At 38.1% G+C, this 20,174-nt stretch overlaps 2 protein-coding genes across 5 annotated transcripts in view; one reads left to right on the top strand and one right to left on the bottom strand.

The window, feature by feature from the left end:
* Positions 1–373: 373 nt before the first annotated feature.
* On the top strand, positions 374–9,853 carry rnft1 (ring finger protein, transmembrane 1). 3 transcript variants are annotated; one of them, XM_079804904.1, is made up of 10 exons: positions 398–594; positions 2,783–2,859; positions 3,732–4,171; positions 4,246–4,322; positions 5,747–5,847; positions 5,948–6,101; positions 6,188–6,346; positions 6,429–6,494; positions 6,613–6,714; positions 8,569–9,732. In XM_079804904.1, the coding sequence occupies exons 3-10, from the start codon at positions 3,787–3,789 to the stop codon at positions 8,701–8,703; spliced, it is 1,179 nt and encodes a 392-aa protein (XP_079661030.1). In that variant the 5' UTR covers positions 398–594; positions 2,783–2,859; positions 3,732–3,786; the 3' UTR covers positions 8,704–9,732. The 3 variants fall into 3 exon arrangements, with proteins under 3 accessions (XP_079661028.1, XP_079661030.1, XP_079661029.1); XM_079804902.1 differs by lacking the exon at positions 2,783–2,859 and having other exon boundaries at positions 374–594; positions 8,569–9,853; XM_079804903.1 differs by lacking the exons at positions 398–594; positions 2,783–2,859 and adding an exon at positions 3,559–3,626.
* rps6kb1a (ribosomal protein S6 kinase b, polypeptide 1a) overlaps positions 9,837–20,174 on the bottom strand; it is a 29,803-nt gene continuing 19,465 nt past the window's right edge. Inside the window, exons 10-15 of one of the 2 annotated variants that reach the window (XM_079804901.1) lie at positions 17,240–17,347; positions 17,084–17,146; positions 16,898–16,975; positions 16,677–16,784; positions 14,081–14,193; positions 9,837–13,185 (exon numbers count right to left, since the gene is read on the bottom strand). In XM_079804901.1, coding sequence (XP_079661027.1) covers positions 12,936–13,185; positions 14,081–14,193; positions 16,677–16,784; positions 16,898–16,975; positions 17,084–17,146; positions 17,240–17,347 — 720 coding nt within the window. In that variant the 3' untranslated portion in view covers positions 9,837–12,935. Of the gene's footprint in view, positions 13,186–14,080; positions 14,194–14,756; positions 15,961–16,420; positions 16,785–16,897; positions 16,976–17,083; positions 17,147–17,239; positions 17,348–20,174 lie in introns of those variants that run through there. The other variant, XR_013815596.1, reaches the window with a different exon arrangement.

The raw sequence follows: 20,174 nt of genomic DNA, 5'->3' as shown, positions 1-20,174 counted from the left end.
AAAGTTAAAGCAGTGGGACTGCTTAAATGAACTCCATCTGATGTATCTCTGAGTAAAGACAACATTATCAACAAACCTGAATGCAGGTGAGTTCAGGGTCGTCTGCTCCAACATTAAAACATTAGGCAGAACGACAGCCTCTCACTCTCCAAGTGCTTTCCCTCACATTATATGGGGAAGAAATGTGTAAATTAAGTAGGCTAAATGCTGATTGAGACATTCTTAACATTGTACTTAACATCTTATTTTGTGTTTCAAAGAATGAAATGAAGTCATGTAACAACGTGAGGGTGCGTAAACGAAGACAGAATGTTTAATTTTTGGTGAACTGAGTTCAATGACTTTTATTTTGAAAGCACGAGGCAGCCTTATTGAGGACTTTTATTTGCTTTCCAGCAGAGCCACAGGTTCCATTAGTAGGTCAGGCCAGATGGCTCCCGGAACAATGTCAAGCCGAAGTTAAACTCCTTTAGCCCATGAGCTGTTTTGATTACAATCTCGTTGAGTTATTTTGTGTTTATCATTCAAACACCACCATAAGCTGTAGAATGGAGATCGGTGCTTTATCATGAAACTCCGTGCGCAGTATGACAGGTAACGTCAAGTTATTTATCTAAAACCTTTTACGGTCTATGTCTAAAAACCCATTTCAGACAGCACGAATCTTATAGTATATAAACCTTAGAGATAATATGCAGTCATGGAATATGTTCTGTCTAACCCCGCTGTTTAGGTCAGTTCATATTATATGCACTTGAATAATCACGTAAACAGATGTGTACGTGGATTCACACGACACCAGCAAAACTGCTGTGTTGTACGTTACCGGAGCATGGATTTCCATTTTGGGTGGGCCAAAAGTTGGGGGTGGTTACAATTTTACAGTGTAGTGTAAAGTTATGATATTAAGTTCGATACGAGGATTTCTTCAATATAAAATTTGGGAACGTTAGCTCAAGAATAACGTGGCTAAGAGTGGTTGGTAGCTTTGAATCAGTATTAATTTTGACAGCAGATTTTGGCTTATTTTTTGTCAGTCTTTTGACTAAAACGCCATTTAGTTTTAGTCATATTTTAGTCATCTGACTAAAATCTTATGGGTTTAATTATATTGTAATGCATTAATTAAAAATGTCTCTAAAATGTCCAAATCCATTATATACTCCTGGAGAAAACATCTATCAACCTGTTAATATGAATGCTATTAAAGTATTAACATGCCATGCAGACACAGATTTAACTTCTGTGAAATAACACGTCTTTATTTATCTAAAAATTAAATAAAACCACTTCTTCTAAAGAACAAGAAGAAGAACAAATGGTATTCTTTTCAATGAATGATATAAGCAATCTTTATAACAACTTGCATACATAATTTCTTTCAAACATACATATTTATTTGTAAAAAATGTATTTGTATTAAATATAATTTTAAGTATATAATTACGCTGCTTGTTCACATAGAATGCATTTTTGCTTTGAAAAACGCAAGACATGGGCAGTGGAATTGGTGAAAAACGCAAGATCTCGAGACACGTTTTTTAAAGGTTGAACCAATTTTAACTTGAGCGCGAGATGCTCCAAAAGACGCGTAATGTGAGCGCAATGATTATACACGTCTGTCTAGCGTGTGTTTACATAGAAAAACAATGGAAAAGTAGCGCATTGGAATGGAAAAAACGTGTTCTGTGTGAAAGGCCCCTAAGACCGTATGCGTGGATCCAATGCACTGACATCCACAAGGTCATGGGCGGCCAAGGCTCATTGATGCACGTGGGGAACGAAGGCTGGATCGTGTGGTCCGATCAAACAGACGAGCTACTGTAGCTCAAATTGCTCAAGAAGTTAATGCTGGTTCTGATAGAAAGGTGTCTGAATAGTCAGGGTGCCCATGCTGACCCCTGTCCATCGCCGAAGCTCCAACAGTGGCACGTGAACATCAGAACTGGACCACGAGCAGTGGAAGAAGGTGGCCTGGTCTGATAAATGATTTTCTTTTACATCACGTGGATGGCCGGGTGCGTATGCGTCGCTTACCTGGGGAACACATGGCACCAGGATGCACTATGGGAAGAAGGCAAGCCGGCGGAGGAAGTGATGCTTTGGGCAATGCTCTGCTGGGAAACCTTGGGTCCTGCCATCCATGTGGATGTTACTTTGACACGTACCACCTACCTAAGCATTGTTGCTGACCATGTACAGCCTTTCATGGAAACGGTATTCCCTGGTGGCTGTGGCTCTTTCAGCAGATAATGAGGCCTGCCACAAAGCAAAAATGGTTCAGGAATGGTTTGAGAAGCACAACAACGAGTTTGAGGTGTTGACTTGACCTCCAAATTCCCCAGATCTCAATCCAATCGAGCATCTGTAGGATGTTCTGAACAAACAAGTCTGATCCATGGAGGCCCCACCTTGCAACTTAAAGGATATGCTGCTAACATCTTTGTGCCAGATACAACAGCACACCTTCAGGGGTCTAGTGGAGTCCATGTCTCGACGGGTCAGGGCTGTTTTGGCAGAAAAAGGGGGACAACACAATATTAGGAATCATAATGTTATGCCTTACCAGTGGATATACACACATTTTTATTCATTTAACTGTTAAAGTAATAAATTAGAAGTAGACATTAGGCTACCTATTAAGCCTTTTGGTAGCCTACAGTAAAGTAAAAAAAAAGATTTTGGGATTATTATAAAATAATCCCCAAACAACTTTAAATATCAAACAAAAATATTATATTTAATTTAAAGTGTTTTTTTTTTTTTTTATTATTTTATTTAGCACTGTTTGTAAACTACATTGGCACAATAAGAGATGAACAAGTCCCAGGTTCTTTGTGAGTGAACGCAGTTTCTCGGGTGAGTGAAACTTTTCTGATAGAATGCAAAAGCATTGAAATGCTTAATATAGCAAATAGAAATTTGGATAGCAAAAGATGGGATTTTCTAATCTAGATCATTCTGATCCAGATTAAACTGTTTGAACAACTGGTCCCTAATGACAAGTGCTTAAAGGGATAGTTCACCCAAAAAAGAAAATCCTGTCATAATTTACTCACCCTCAAGTTGTTCCAAACTTCTATGCATTTCTTTGTTCTTCTAAACACAAAAAAAGATATTTTGAAGAAAATGGGGTACTAAACATTTATATAGATCAGTGGTTACTACCCAGCTCTGGATATACAGAACATTATGGCTATAAAAGTGATACTGATATTTTTATAAAAGAAACAGTTCCATAAGGAAGCAATTAAAATAAAGTAACTGACAAAAAAAAGGAAGTTTATTCCAAACAAAATTAAAAATCATTTTCAATTTCATTTCCATGAACTGTATAAAAAATAAAATTAAAACTCATTTGTGTTTGATTTTTTATTTTCATCATCAACCCAGTGTAAACCTGTCATAATTAAATCCATAATTCAATGCTCAAATAAATCAATAAGTTACGTTGTATAGTTGCAAACGCTTTTGCATCGCACGGATTGGATCATGTGTGTGACTGGAGATGCATCAATTTCCTGTTCCCACCCACAAGACCCCCCCGTTTTCACACACAGACGCTCTTTTCTTTTTGTTTACACCCGTCCGCTTGCTAGTGAGAGAACCATGAAGCTTAAAACAATGTATTTCTTATTACATTATATAAAAAATAACTTAATATGTGCATAGAGCTTTGAATGGTGTGTCTGGCGGCTTCTGATCTATTCTTTTGCTTTATTTTTCAACAGAGGAACAAATTGCGAGTCCAGAAGAACGTTTAAATTGAGGGATTCACCTGACCCGATGCAACCCGACCCGAGCCTTCAGGAAGGGAACGGGCTGTCATTGACTCTGCAGCCGGAGCTGCTCGCAAGAATGCCGGGGGCTGGAAGTTCCAGCGGGCCGGAACCAGGCGAGGATGTTCGGGTACCTATCGGCAGCTCATCGGGGTCGACGAGTGGACGCGGTGCTACTTCGCGAAGGCTGAGAACGGCGAGCCATAGCCACTCCCATCCTCACGGACACACGCACAGCCACGAGCACGAGCCGGACAGCGGAGAGTCAGACCTGGAATCCGGAGAATCCAGCAGCTCATTACCAGAGCTGCGCAATCTTCTCCGCTGGCTCAAGAAAAGTCTTCCTTTCATAGTGATTCTCTCCGCGAAACTTGTCATTCAGCACGCACTAGGTATGTGTTAGTGAGGCAGTAGTTATGTGTGAAGTTCATGACCCCTGTCACATGTCGGTGTTGTCTTTCTGTAGGTCTGGCTGTTGCAGTCGGTCTGTTTACCACTTTTATGTATGTCAACACAAGCATTCAAACGCAAGTCTTTCTCCACGTAAGTCCACCATATTATCTCATATGTGACATCAAGGTTGGCTAGGAATGGAGTAGTTCTCTAGGATGAGTCTGTGAACTAAGATAATAGTTTGCTTAAACGGACAGTTTACCCAAAAATGAAAATCCTGTCATCATTTATTCACCCTAATGTTGGTTCAAACCTGTATGAGTTTTTCTTCTGCTGAACACAATAGAATATATTTTGAAGAATATGGGCAACCAAAGGTCCCATTGACTCCCATAGTATGAAGGAAAAAATACTATGGAAGTCAATGGGGTTTGGTTTCCGACATTCTTTAAAATATCATCTTTTGTATTCAACAGAAGAACAAAACTCATCCGGTTGTTAAGTCTGACGTCACGCGGCAGAGCTTCCGGGTCCAAACGCTCTCTCATACCACAAGAAAAACAACAAACGGTGCTAATATACACACACAATGTGGTCTAATACTACAATTTTTTTTAAAATCATAACCTTTATCTCCATAGCAAAATTCCAGATGGCCAGACAGTGATTCATCTTTTATAAAATGTTAAAATATTAATGTCTGTGACGCGGTGAGCACAGAGACTGTTGTGTAGACTGTAAGTCTTTAAAATGTTTAACTTTTTAAAATGTTTGATGTTTAATATGACTAAATAGCACTCATAAACGGCCGTCGATGGCATTCTCAAGTGAAACGAGTTGAGGCTTGGACCCAGAAACGGTACGACTTAACAAGCGGATACAGGTTTAAAAAAAACAAGAGGGTGAGTAAATGATTACAGGATTTTCATTTTTGGGTGAACTAACCTTTTAAGCATAAGAGCAATGTGAAAAAAAACACTTTGGTTTTTTTAAATCAAATATCACTTGTTTCTTTATATATATATTTTTTAAGGATTCACAATGATGTGTTCATGGTGAATAATATATAGAAATATGATGGATAATGACAATAGAGGTGTATGTTTCATAATGATAGGTATACTAAATATACATTTTTGTAATATTTATACACAATTCTTTTTTTAAGAATTTAATTTTATTCAGCAAGGATGCATTAAATTGATCAAAAGTGACATTGAATACATTTATAATGTTCTATTTTGATTTCATATAAATGCTGTTCTTTTAAACTTTCTATTAATGAAGGAATCCTGAAAAAAATAGTAAGAAAAAATTACAAGAAATGTCAAATCCGCATATGATCAGCAATGATTTCTGAAGGATCATGTGACACTGAAGACTGATGCTGAAAATTCAGATTTGCCATCACCGGAATAAATTACATTTTAAATTTGTTTTAATGCACTTTTGATTAAATAAATGCAGGGTTAGTGAGCATAAGAGACTTCTCTTATTACAAAAATCCATACTTTTGAACGGTAGTGTGTGTATATAATCTGAAGGCTCTTTTGTTTTGTGTCTCCTGTGTAAAGGACCGAAGGAGGAAGTTGCATTGCGCATGGCTCTTGTTGTTCCTCACATCCTCCAGTCTCCTCGTGTTCTTCACGTTTCACAATCAGTCACTTTATCGCTGGTTAGTGCTTTTCACTGTCACCAACCCTCACTTGACCACTATGTTTAGTGCAATATATCAACTAGATCATTGTCTCTCTCCTTCTTTTTTTGTCCCTCAGCCTCATTTTTGCCAACGCTACGATAGATTCCCAAAACTTCTGGGAGGTTTTATGGAGCGTTGGTGTGACTAACTTCATTGTGAAGTTTTTCTTCATGGGGCTCAAGTGTCTTATTCTCCTCGTCCCATCCACGCTCATGACGTACCGGCGAAGGGTGAGCATGATTTGTAACATTATTTAATTCGCTGCACTGAATCAAAATGAACGTTAGCTTCATCGTATCCATCCCGCTTTCCATAGGGTCAGTGGTACATGCTCATAGAGGAGATGGGTCAGCTGTATCAGGTGATTGCTCCTGTCCCACTCTGGTTCCGCTATCTGGTCAGCTATGATGAGATGGACACCCCAGTGGGTCTGACTCTGGGAATCCTGCTAGCCTTGCTCTACCTCATAATGAAGGTTTGCACAATCATCGCAATAAGAAATTAATACGTTATTAGAAGACATTTGTCGATCTGATCTTATAACCTTTCACTTCTAGCTTTTGGCACTGTATGGACTGTCAGGATCATTGCAGAAAACATTACGGACTTTTTTCAGTTCTGAGGTACAAAATATAGCTTCTTCTGCTCCTCTCCTAATTCTTATAATATTAGTTGTGCAATCTGTAAGAGATATAGTTGAATTACACAGAAATATCATGTTCTTTTCACCTGTCTTTAAAGGTGAACGGAGCTCCAGCCAGTTCATCTCAGGTCAGAGAGGCAGGTGACATTTGTCCGATCTGTCAGGCTGATTTTAAACAGCCTCGGGTACTTGTGTGTCAGGTGAGAATGTTATTTATTGTATTTACTACAAAAACTAGCATCAGGCTCCGTCTCATTCTTGACAAGAATTACATAAGCCAAGTGTTTTTTTTTCATGTAAAAGACAAATTAGCTTATATAATTCTTGTCGAGTTATTAACTCTTCTTAAACATTGAGCACTGCAGTTTACAAAATATTTTTTTCTATCAGCTCTATAGCAACATATTTTTTTTTTCATATATTTTAAAGCTGCAGTCCGTGACTTTTTGCGCTCTAGCGGTTAATAAACAGAACTGCATGCGTCTTGCGGAAGAACATTGCAGCCGGATCTACTTCTCTCTGTTTATGTCTATGGCGAGTCACGCAGAGACTGTGCTCCTCCACAGCGGTTCCTACCAGACCGGTCTAAAATAGTCCCAATATAAACACTTATTATAAGTGTACCATAATGATTCAGGGAAAGACAAAAACACAGTTTGGAAAGTGGATTCATGTTGTACATTCTCATTATATAATTTTTGTAAATATTGAACACAAAAAAAGTTACGGACAGCAGCTTTAAGGCTTTTGTAAAAATCTTTATAATAGATCAAATTAATTAAATTATATTACAAAACATTTTTTTGTCAGTCGAAACCTTTGACCTAAAATGTGAGGTTTAAGTTAATATTTAAATAATTTAACAACACATATGCATGTTCACGAATCTCTGATGATAGTTCGCCCAAAAGTGAAAATTATCCCATATTTATCCGTATTTAGATGTAAAGAAAAATATCCATATTTAACATGTCATAAAGAAAAATATCTAGCCTGTAATTGGTGTGACATACTGCCAGATATTTTACTATATAAAGTTTTAAATATGGATATTTTTCTTACACAAACCCAACCCTTTTATGATGGATGGATGTTTTTTTGGGCTGCCATTATAAAGCTTGGATTAGCCACGTTTTTGGTTATATAACTGATTGTATTCGTCTGAAAGAAGAATGTCATATACACCTAGGATGGCTTGAGGGTGAGTAAATCATGGGCTAATTTTCATTTTTGGGTGAACTATCCCTTTAATGGTCACATGACATGCAAGTAAACAAATACATGTTTTAAATCTTTTGTTTTCACAGCTTTTATTTAAAAATTGTTTTAACTAACAAACCCCAGTTTGGGAAACCCTGAGGTCTCATTTGTTAACATGAACTAACAATGAGCAATACCGTATTTATTCATCTTTGTTAATGTTATTTGATCAAAATCCAGCTGTTCATTGTTTGTTTGTTTACGGTGCATTAACTAATGTTAACAAATACAACGTTTGGTTTTAAGAATGTATTAGTAAATGTTGAAATTAATAAATGTTGTGGAAGTATTTTTCATTTTTAGTTCATGTTAACGAAACCTTATTGTAAAGTGTTACCTTTTTCTCTATAAAATAATCTCGGTAAATAAACAGACGTGTTGACGGTCATTTTACGAGATAGCATTTTTTTCGATAATTAACAGCCTGCTCTTATTCTATTTTCCTTACATCTTGTTGAATTAATACACAGTGGCTGTGTCTGAAATCGTATACTCTCTTGAATAGTATGAATGTAATCTGGACATACTACATTTGCCATTTCGTGATTATCATGTGATCTACCAGCGTCAGTTGTGTCACTGCCATTCACAAATCCTCTCACGTGGCCTCATGGGAAAGTAAAGTCTTATGCACACTTCAGAATCTCATGAATTCAGACATACAACTTTTGCCACATACTGTTTTTAGCCTATTATATAGTACTAGGGAAGTATGTGACATAATGCATGGACTTTCTCGTAAGCCACCTGCCTAGAACATGTATGTAATCTGTTTACCACTTGATTGTCTCCAGCATATCTTCTGTGAGGAGTGCATAGCCCAGTGGCTTAACCAGGAGAGGACCTGCCCCCTCTGCCGCACTATCATCACAGACAAGGTGAATAAGTGGAAAGATGGCGCAACATCAGCTTATTTACAAATCTACTGAACATGCTGCTCACTGAAAGGATGAAGACTCTGTGTTGAGACAGCAATGGATCCACAGAATATGTGGATTGTTCCTCAAACATCTCCGTGGAGCAAACAGCACTTGTTATAAGGCAATAGTCAACTAGAAAAATCGCCAGTTTTTTTTTTTTTTCATGTATATAAATCTTGTCAGAAGGACAAGTGCATTCACCAGCTCTTGTATTATTATTATTAATACTATTATTATTGTTGTATGTGGAACTCTTATTTTTTAATGTTTATAATATATATTCCGCTTTGTGTTCTTGCATGCCATCTCTGGTTTTACTAATTTCCTTGCGGGTGTAAGCAGAAGGATACGGTGGACAAATGGATTTCTTGATTGTATTTGAGGAGAAAACACATCAGAAATTCATGTTTTTCTCCCTTAATGTATTTTTGGTTGAATTATTCAGAGATTCTGGGTTGTTGTTTTTTGTATGATCCTGTCAGAGACTAGGCTTTTGTAACTGAACTTGTCTTAAACACATTTATGAATCCAATTATAAGGTGTTTTAAAAAAAATTCTTCCGTTTGAAGTATTCTGGTTTGTTCTGTAATAATCATGTGAGGTAATCGCACATGAACTGCTGATTTATTAAATGACATAGCAGTAGAATTTTATAACCATGTGATTTTAGTGACTCAACAACATATTAGCTTTGTTACTTTTCAATCAGCAAACTATTACTGTACATGCTAAATGCCTTTTGTAATTCAGGCTCTTCACAGATACATGGTATTTTTCTAATGCTGCACTTACAGTGTAATAAACCAAAGAGTTGAAGAAGAAACATCTATTTTAGTACCATCATACAGTATGCCGTTGCATTTTTCCAGTATATTTAGATAATTGACCAAATAAATGTTTCAAACTGTCAAGAAGAGTCATTGAAATACTTGCCAAGTAAATGCAGGGTTGCTTGTTAAATACTCTAATTCAACTTTATTGATGTAGTACAATTCTCCAGGGATTAAAATGAGTTTTAAAATAAATATTAACAATCACAAAACACCAGATTATTCTTTAGAAAGCAATCTCACGTCATACTTTAAATCCATTCATTTTTAAACCAAAATGTGCCACTGTCTAATAAACACAGCACTTTAAAATGCTAAATGTATCCTTATCTGCATCTCAGGCGTTTTTCTATTGACTTTACTGTATAATCCAGGAAGTTTCAGAATTGGTTCCTAATGGAGTACACCGATTTGAGAGTCAAACTCTTTCTGAAGCTCAATTACACACCACATTACATTTTTATAAGGAGCATATGAAGATGGGGAAAAAAACAGGCCGTTAGCACCAAGTTATGTCTTAATATTCCAACATGACTGCAAGAATCAGTGGGAGACGGTTTGAAAGGTTTTAAACCCAGGCCACGAGTCTTGTGATTATAGGGACTGGGGTTATGGTCAATATCCAACTCATCAGACTGCCAAAAGTGATACATGAAGCCATTTACGCCTCTCTCAGCTAGCATTGCATAGTTTGAATAAATTGTCGATATTTGTGTACGCAAAGGCAAAATGCGATGCTTCCATAGTCAAAGTACCAGTTAAGAGGCAATTTTAATTAAGCTGCTGGTCTCGCACAGATTTCAAATTCAAAGGCTTTCCCATATGAAGCCATTTTGGGCTGTTAACTGCCACGGCACAGCAGGCTGTTGTTTATCAGTAGGCACTGGATTAAGCTTAAGATATTCACAATCATGCTTCCTGTGCATAGTGAGAACAGCCAGTTATTGGCTTTGATGGAATCGGCTGCAAAGTCCAGACAGTTCAATCAGAGCAATGGCCTCCTAATGTCCAACCACAATTACAATATACACAACGGAAATTAGAGTTTGAGAATGTGAGGTTAACATCACATTCGATCAGTGGGTTACGATGTCACAACAGAGCAATGTTTTCAAACAGAAAACAAGCCTATTTTACATTCCCATGGGAAAAAAAAGCATGTCATTCAGAAATTGTTTAAATGTGGTTACACAGACGTAATCTCAGCCTCACACGCAGACGCTCATTGATAACAATAACAGTGCTATGAGCACAGGAAAGCCTGTGAAACAAGATACATTAAAAACACCCACGATGACTGTCTAAATAACCCCTTCTTACATTCAGCACAATTGTAACAAGAAGCATACTGTGTGTCGACCAGTCACATCATGACACTTATTGTATCTATAAGAACTATAATACAAGAGAAGAGCACCAACCGTCATGAAGAACCATGTCTATATACAGCAATGAAATAAATACTGATCTTCTTTTAAGGATTTACTATTTTATTACACTTCCATCATTCTGGGTTCATCTAGAATAGAGATTTTCCTTTCACCTCAACCACAAACATCCAAGCTTATTTAAATCAAAAGTCAAAAGAACAATAAATAATCCAGTGGTTTTCCCTTTATCTGCTGTACGTATCTACTGCACATCTTGAAAATATATTTTTACTTTTATCCTTAAGAATAATACAATTATTTTGACTCGATGCTCACCAAAGAAAGAAGTACAAAATAAAAATTAAAGGGGGCTGACATGTCTTTGTCTTTATATAACTAAATCTTGAACAGCATTCTTGATTATTAAGAATAAATCATTTGCATAGTTAAACAAAAAAACTATATGGCACCTGGAAAATAAATTTGTTAGAAGACACATATTTAGAAAGAAACAAAAACAATAGTTAAGGAAACTATTTCAGAATTGTTGTCTTGCTGTCTTCAATACTAGATTGAAAATTAAATTGAAAAATGATTATAAAAAAAGGATGACATCATAGTAGTATTAGTGGCATTAGTGTTTGTAGATGTGGCTTAGAAAGAATTACTTGTACCCTAGATTAAGAGGATTTATCTAGCTTTATCTGGTAATTTTGTATTTTAAATACTCTTTGGTCAGAGTAATGCATACGGTCCAAAAGAAAAACATTGATTTAATGCGCAGAACACAGGTAGATTCATACTTAACTGTATGAATTTTAAATGTAATCAAGAGCAGACCAAACGAGAGAAGAATGTCTTGAAATCCTTCAACATTGCTGGATGAACTTGAGCAGAGAGCATAGCAAAAAAGCAACAAAACAAAAAACAAAACTCAGCTTATATTTAACTTCGTAGTTTATCATTGGTTGGTAACACAACTGTCTTTCCAGAAGTGTTCTACATCAGTGATTCTAGGGGTCCTAATAACCACTGATGCATTAAAGGGATAGTTCACCCAAAAATGATCATTTTGTCATTTACTCACCATCATGTTGTTCCAAACCTGTATGAGTTTCTTTCTTCTGTTGAACACAACAGAAGATATTTGGAAGAATGTTGGTAACCAGACAGTTGACGGGCTCCATAGACTTCCATAGTATTATTGTTTTCCTACAATGGAAGTCAATGGGTGCCGTCAACCACCTGGTTACCAACATTCTTCAAAATATCTTCTTTTCTGTTCAACAGAAGATCGAAACCCATACGGGTTTTGAACAACTTGAGGGTGAGTAAGTAATGAAAAAGTTTTCATTTTTGGGAGAACTATCCCTTTAAGAGTCAAATACACCGCAAAAAAAACAGATTCCACTGGAATGTAGAACTGGAGCTTCTCTTACTGACAATTCTGCTATTATTTACTCACTCACAAATTGTTCCAAACCTGTATGACTTTCTGTTCTTCTGTGAAACACAAAAGAAGACAATCATATAATGGAAGTCAATGGGGCCTAAAACAACACAACACTGAGAATGGTCTCTTCTTTTGCGTTCCACATAAGAAAGAAAGTCAAGTCAAACAGATTTGGAATGACAAAAGGTGAGCAAATAACATAATTTTTTTTATTTTTGGACGAACTACCTCTTTAAACACAGTTACTATCACGAGGGGTCCAACCTCAGTCTCTCAGACCAAACTTTAAATATAGAACAGAAGATACGCCTTCTTCTTTACTTTTTTTGCATGAGCATGGCATATAAAAGATAAAACTGAAATTCATGCTCAGAGTCACCTAAAGTGCAAGGTGGTCTCCTCCTCTTTCATAGCAAGCAGCTGACCAACTCGCTATGGTGCAAGTAGAGAGAGGTCACAGGCTTTGTTCTGAACAAGCTCTGCATGCTTGTATGCTTAGGCGGCAAGTGTTTAAGTGACGAATACTGGGTGCAGAAAGGCCTTTGGGTAATTTAATAAATTCCTAAAGTGCAAAACTCAAGACGTTCATCAAAGCTTCATCCTCAAATGCTGGGGTCTCCTGCCGCCCCCTGGGTGAGCCTGTTTCATGCCGGACCCCACAGTGGATCCCAGTGGTTTTTTGATGGGAAGAGGGGCCGACACTTCCATGCTGCTGTTCATGTCCATCGGCTCACTTTTAGACACCCCAGTGGGCGGCAGGAGAGAGGAGCTGGTTGTGGTCACTTCTGGGAAGGGTGGACCTCGAGACCAACTCTCTAACCCTTCACCCTTCATAGGGCTGGAAAAAGCAAGTATGGCATCACAGGTTACGGATATCTATTCGTGCAAAGTTACAAACACATAACCAGTATACACATGACAAGATAAGCTTGTTACAGCTTGTACAACCTTGGATTTGGTTCTTATACTTGGTCAACAAATTACACTTAAAGCTCAGATAAACTAAATCAATGACCTTCCCTACAAGATCAATACACAAATCAATACTCGGTTTGATATATATTCTTCCTATAACTTTTTTACTTAAGTAACCATTCAGTGAGGGACTTGTCATACTGATCCGTGAATATATTTGGAATGATTCATTTAAAATATGGATCGGATCAAACGTGTCATTACCACTTTTGGAACTACACTAGTTGCAATGTGAGTTTTAGATAAACCAAAAACAACCTTTTCAGAAGAGTAATTTGTTTGTGAATCAGACAACACCAGCTGAGCGAAACGCTTTTGATTCACTTAAAAAAACAGTTCATAAGAGTCATTTGTGTTTGAATCAGACCACTACGGTCATGCTGTTTGTTTTTGATTCACAAAAAAAAAATAAAAAAGTGAAAGTGATTTGTTTGTAAATCAGACTAGACTCGTCACGTGTTATTGTGTAAAGGCTCCAAAAAATGAATCAATAAAGGAGGACAAGTTTTCTTGCCTTTTTTTGCTGAAACATGCCATTATCATCTTATCAAATTAATTTGAGATGCAAAATTGGTTCAAGTATGATTCAGTGGTGTAGGAAAAACTGGCATAGTGAAAGATCAATAAAAAATATGTCAAATAAAGAACTCAATTAATTAGAAAAATCTTTTCTTTTTTTTTTACACAGCCCAACAAGATCATGAAAACAGACACTTATACACTGTTCAAACCTCAGTGGAATGAGAAAAACACATTACCTCACTGGTGTTCTTGGGCTTCCCAGAAGCTTGCGAGGTGAACGGGATTTTGGCTCATAAGTGAACTTTTCCTTGATGTTTTCGAGCACAGATGGAGCTACGTACGTAAAGCCCTGAGGAGAGACGACATCCGAGAAAAGATTAAATTAAAAAAAGAGTTTGGGTAGACAAGGATGTGCAATTATGAAGCAAAAAAAAAAAAAAAACATGTCACGCTAACAGCTGGAAAAAACAGTTAAACAGTAATAATACAGACCAGATGAGAGACATTATTCATTTCTCGTAAGTTTGTCTACAAAAAGAACCAATTTACCACACACACAATGCTGACACACACTCACAATGTAGGTCGAGAGTCAGAAATGAATCTAGCATGCTGATGAAAATTAAGATCAAATGGAGTATAAACAAATTGAGGCTTCCGTGTTTGGGCTATGGTGTCACGTACAACAAGGCCTTGGTGCTGAGTAATACTATTCTATTTGTCTGGAGAACATCTTTATGTGATCTTAAAGCTGTTATTAACTATGTAGCTCATCTGGTAGATCATGGCAACAATCTGATGAAAATTTGAATATACTAGCAAAACTTTTGATGTTAGTTATTAGTGAATTTATCTACACTACTGTTCAAAAGGGTCAGTAAGATTTTTCTTCTTTCAAATATAATTTTTTTTCAGCAAGGGTGCATTAAAGTGAGGCGGCAGTGGCTCAGTGCTTCATGTAGGTTGTCTACAAACCGGAAGGTTGGTGGTTCAATCCCGGTTCCACCTGACCAAGTGTCGAGGTGTCCATGAGCAAGACACCTAACCTCAGCTGCTCCTGATGAGCTGGAGGGCGCCTTGCATGGCTGACACAGCCGTCGGTGTATGAATGGGTGAATGTGAGGCAATATGTATAGCGCTTTGGATGGCCATGGGTCTGTTGAAAGCGCTATATAAATGCAGTCCATTTACCATTAAAGGGTACATCAGTAACCAGTAATTTACAGGAAGTGACAGTAAAGACTTTTACATTGTTACAAAAGGTTTCTATTTCAAATAAATACTGTTCCTTTGAACTTCCTATTCATCAAAGAATCCTGAAATAATGGATCAGGGTTTCCACAAACTGTTTTCAACTGATAATAACAAAAAATGTTTCTTTAACACTAAGGCCCAATCCCATTTCTACCCTTTAGCCCTTCTCTTTCCCCTACCCCTTCGTTTTGCGCGTTCACGTGAAGGGATAGGGGTGTCTCGATTCTTTTTCGGTTGGAGTGGTAGGGGTAAGGGGAAGGGCCAGATAGCCCTTCAAACGAAGATTTTTCAGGACCACACTTCGAACGAAGGGGTATGAGGAGTTTCCCTACACCGGCTACCGTGCTGCTAGAATGTGTATGTGTTGCCACTTGGGATCGATCACTTGCGTGTCGCCTGGCTGCCGTTTCTCCGTAGCTTGCTAAACTCACTATTTGGCTGATTTGATCACATATTAATAATAGTTAAAAAATATATATCTGGTCATCCTTCATAACGCAGTCGATATTTACAATACATATCGTCTGTAAACTCTCGCGTTACCAAGGCAACGACTGACTTGACGTAGAACGTATGAACATTATCGCAGCACCACAGTGGATAACGAAACCATATCCGTACCGCACGGCCGGCTCGGATCAGCACGGAATGGAACGGTTAATAAACAAAGAGAACAGTTTGGTCCAATGGAAAAGCGGCTTCACTAGTCTTGTATGTTCTGTATCATCTTAGGAAACTCTGGCTCATATGTTTTTGAACTGAAAACGAGCGCCATTTTATTAAGTCCAAATACAGCGCAAAACTCTGTTGGGAGTGAGTAATTTGTTAAACGTACTCGCGCCTGATTTCTGTTAGATATAGCCTACGCACTTCATTGCTGTTCATACTGGTTAAATGTCACAGGATTTTATAATAAAAGAAACGGGGTATGATGACGTGTAATGGTATAGTAGTGGTGTCCCATTTCTTAGGGGAATATTTTCACCCCTACTCCTTGGCACTCTGTTTCAAGGGGCAAGGGGAACAGGTAGGTGTAGGGGTAGGGGAAGGCGAAGGGGTATAAAATAGAATTGGGATTGGGCCTAAATCACCATAGTGGAAGATCAGGTAAATCAGGATCATGTGACACTGAAGACTGGAGTAGTGATGCTGAAAATTCAGCTTTACATCACAGAAATAAATTGCATTTTAAAATATATTCAAATAGAAAGGTCATTTGAAATTGTAATAATTATTCACAATTTTACTAGATTTTGATCAAATAAACGCAGCCTCTGTGAAGAGAAGAAACTTCTTTCAAAAACATTTTTAAAAAATCTTACTGACCCTAAACTTCTGAATTGTAGTGTGTCCAAAACAGTAGCTCATAATATTGATAATATCAGATTATTTTCCATTCATATGTCATTGGCTAATAAACACAAAAATAATCATGTTCACTGTTGGTGCACTTTGGAAAAGCAGCATCTGCTACATGCATGAACATAAATTTAACGTTGGAGTCACCACAGAGGGGTGTAAAGAATATATAGTTAAAGAGCGTAGAGATAAATTTAGCCCAAAAATAAACAAACTGACCAGGAAGACTTGGTTGGCGCTTTCACTGAGCGTCGTGTCATCGGGACTGTCCACGGGAGTCTGACTAGTGAACTTTGAGTCAAACTGGCTAACATCGTCTGCCGATTGCTGCAGAAAGAGAGATTTGTGAGGAGTTATCGGAGATCTAATAATGATAATAACAACTAGAAAATCTGCAACAAGAGACAACATTTGATTGTACAGAGAGAAAACACTCGTACCAAAAAAGGCTTGAAGGGAGGTTCAACTTTACAAGCCAGGAGATCATCCCAGTTTGTGTGTCTGAAGAAGGAGTGGGTCTAAAAAAATACAAATCTCTTTTTATAATCTACAGAATTCCACTATATGTGTACATGTCATTTCCTGCTTTTATGATAATGGGTTCACCACATCAGAAGGGCAGATACCTGGATGTCTAAAGCATCTCGAGGACCTGCTCCTATTCTCACTGATGCGTTTCTCTTCAGCAGCTGGGTGCGAAACACACACACACAACCCCATAAGTTGAGCAATAAGGCTGAATTCCACACAGCTGTGAAACCTGATTGAACTAAGACTTCTACCTTTTTCAGAAGGTCCCGTGCTTCCTGGGTGAGGTAAGGTGGAAGGTTCAGTTTGCACTTTAGGATTTTGTCAATTGTCTTTTTCCGATTCTCTGCGGTGAATGGCGGCTGCAAATGAAAGGTTTAAGAGGTTAAATTCATAAGACATTTGATATCTTCACAATAATGATTTATTTGTTTTGAAATCTGTCTGAATGGAAGGAGATTATGTTCAACATCTAGCAGAAAGTCTTCCCAGACAAGTGGAAGCTGTTAAGGAGCAGCAACTCCATGTTAATGCCAAGAATTTAGAAATGTCAAACAAGCACATACAAGTTCAGGTGTCCATATACTTTTGGCCATGTGGTGTAGGATTTTTAGGCTTTATCTACATTTGTTTACATTAATTGTTTGAATAAGATTCCATCTATGTTATTTATGGGTTCACACAGTCAAACGGTATCTATTTGTTAAAGAGGTCACAAACTAGGTTAACAGAATTATTGGTAAAAAGCTCCGTCAATAGAATACCTCAACAGAGATTAGACTTATCCGGTCTTATCCAGGTCTAGCAATAAGGTGTAAGGTCTGTCTTCAGTGTAATTAACTAGAGTTGATGAATGGCAGGAGGTTTATGAGTTTAAAGTCTCTCTGTCAATCAAAGCCAAACGAAAGTCAAAAACATTTTGTTGAAGCATTTTAAAAAGCCTAAAGGTAAACTTGTGCCTTTCTGTTTGGACAATGACCTCAAAAAGGTTTGTATGAAAAAAACCCCCTCAAAATTGTAAGATTATATAGACAGAGCCTTTCGAAAGCAATCATACCCCTTCATCTTTTTTTTCACATTTTATGTTGTTGCCTTGTTACACTACTTTAAAATGTTTTTGTTTTACAATCTACATTCCATACAAAGCAAAAAAAGTATTTTTGACAACTTTGCAATGTATTAAAAAGGAAAAACTGAAATAAGTACATTGCATAAGTAGCCTATGGATTTTTATATTTAACTCAGTACTTAATTGAAGCCATTTTCTGGTTTCTGCAGAGATGTTCGATTAGGTTCAAGCCCAGGCTCTGGCTGGACATTCAAAGAGTTGTCCATTAAACATTCTTGCATTGCCTTCTGCCCTGTTTGAGGTTCTGAATGCTCTGGACAAGGTTTCATTAAGGCTAACTCTATATTTTGCTGTGTTGAGCTTTCCTTCTACCCTGACGAGTCCATCAGTCGCTGTTGCTGAAAAACACCCCCACAGCATGATGCTGCTCTACCACCACACTCTACTGTTGGGATGGTATTATGCAGGTGATGAGCAGTGCCTGGTTTCCTCCATACATGATGCTTGGAACTGAGGTTCATCAGGCCAGAGAAAGTTGTTTCTCATAGTCTGAGAGATTATTTTTTTTTGTGCAAATTCCAACTGGGTTTTCATGCATTTTCATTGAGGAGAGTCTTGCGTCTGGCCACTCTACTGTAAAGCCCAGATTGGTAACACTTTAGAATAATGGTTATTAGTTAACATTAGTTAACTACATTAGTTAACATTAACTAATAATGAACTGCACTTATAAAGCATTTATTAATCTTTGTTAATGTTAATTTCAACATTTACTAATGTATTATTAAAATCTTGTTAACATTAGTTAATGCACTGTGAACTAACATGAACAAACCATGAACAGCTGTATTTATATTAACTAACGTTAACAAAGATGAACAAATACAGTAACAAATGTACTGCTCATGGTTAGTTCATGCTCATGGTTAGCTCATGGTTAGCTCATGGTTAGTTCAGGGCTCTTTACATCCATATTCAACGAGTCCCTTGCTACATCTGTTGTCCCCACCTCCTTCAAACGATCCTCCATCATCCCTGTACCTAAGATCAGTAAACCCTCTTGCCTAAATGACTATCGTCCAGTGGCTCTCACATCTTTAGTCATGAAGGTCTTTGAGAGACTCATTAAAAACAACATTTGCTCCTCCATTCCTGACACTTTGGACCCTCTTCAGTTTGCCTATCGTCCCAATAGATCGACTGAAGATGCCATTTCTCACGTCCTTCACTCCTGCCTCACTCACATCGACAGCAAAAGTGGGAACTATGTCAGGCTGCTATTTATTGACTATAGCTCAGCCTTTAACACCATAGTTCCCATTAAGCTAACACACAAACTCCTGGATCTAGGCCTGAATTCTTCTCTCTGCCTCTGGATTGAAGATTTCCTCACTGGCAGACCCCAGGCGGTGAGAGTAGGCCAGTTCACCTCCACCTCCATCACCCTGAGTGTTGGAGCTCCACAGGGCTGTGTGCTGAGTCCCCTGCTCTACTCTCTCTACACCCATGACTGTTTGTCCACACACAGCTCCACCTCGATCATCAAGTTTGCTGATGATACTGTTGTCCTGGGTCTCATCTCCAACAACAATGAGACGGCATACTTGGACGAAGTGGAGCAACTGACATCATGGTGCCAGGACAACTGTCTCTCTCTGAATGTTAACAAGACCAAAGAACTGATTGTGGACTTCAGGAAGAGACAGCATCAGTCATACTCCCCTCGCATGATCAGCGGGACACCGGTAGAGAGAGTGAGCAGCTTCAAATACCTGGGTGTGAACATCTCCGAGGATCTGACCTGGACTACACACATCCAGACACAGGTGAAAAAAGCCAGGCAAAGACTGTACCACCTGCGCCAGCTGAGGAAATTCAGGGTTTCACCAGCCATCCTGAAAACTTTCTATCGAGGGGCGATAGAGAGTGTCCTGACTCAGTGCATCACAGCGTGGTACGGGAACAGCACCAGTCACGACTGCAAAGCCCTGCAAAGAGTGGTGCGCTTATCCGAGCGCATCTCAGGCTCAGCTCTCCCGTCTCTGCAGGACATCTTCACCAAACGCTGCAGAGGTAGAGCTACTAAAATCATCAGAGACATTAATCACCCTGCAAACTCT

This window comes from Gobio gobio (assembly GCF_949357685.1).
Source record: "Gobio gobio genome assembly, chromosome: 22".
NCBI lineage: Eukaryota > Metazoa > Chordata > Actinopteri > Cypriniformes > Gobionidae > Gobio > Gobio gobio.
The sequence above is the reverse complement of the archived record's forward strand: the minus strand, read 5'-3'. Positions and strand labels throughout refer to the sequence as shown.

Coding starts and splice junctions, on each gene's coding strand:
- rnft1 (XM_079804902.1), top strand. CDS start 569: ATGAAACTCCGTGCGCAGTATGACAG. Junction 595..3,731: donor CTCCGTGCGCAGTATGACAG/GTAACGTCAAGT, acceptor ATTTTTCAACAG/AGGAACAAATTGCGAGTCCA. Junction 6,715..8,568: donor CTCGGGTACTTGTGTGTCAG/GTGAGAATGTTA, acceptor GATTGTCTCCAG/CATATCTTCTGTGAGGAGTG.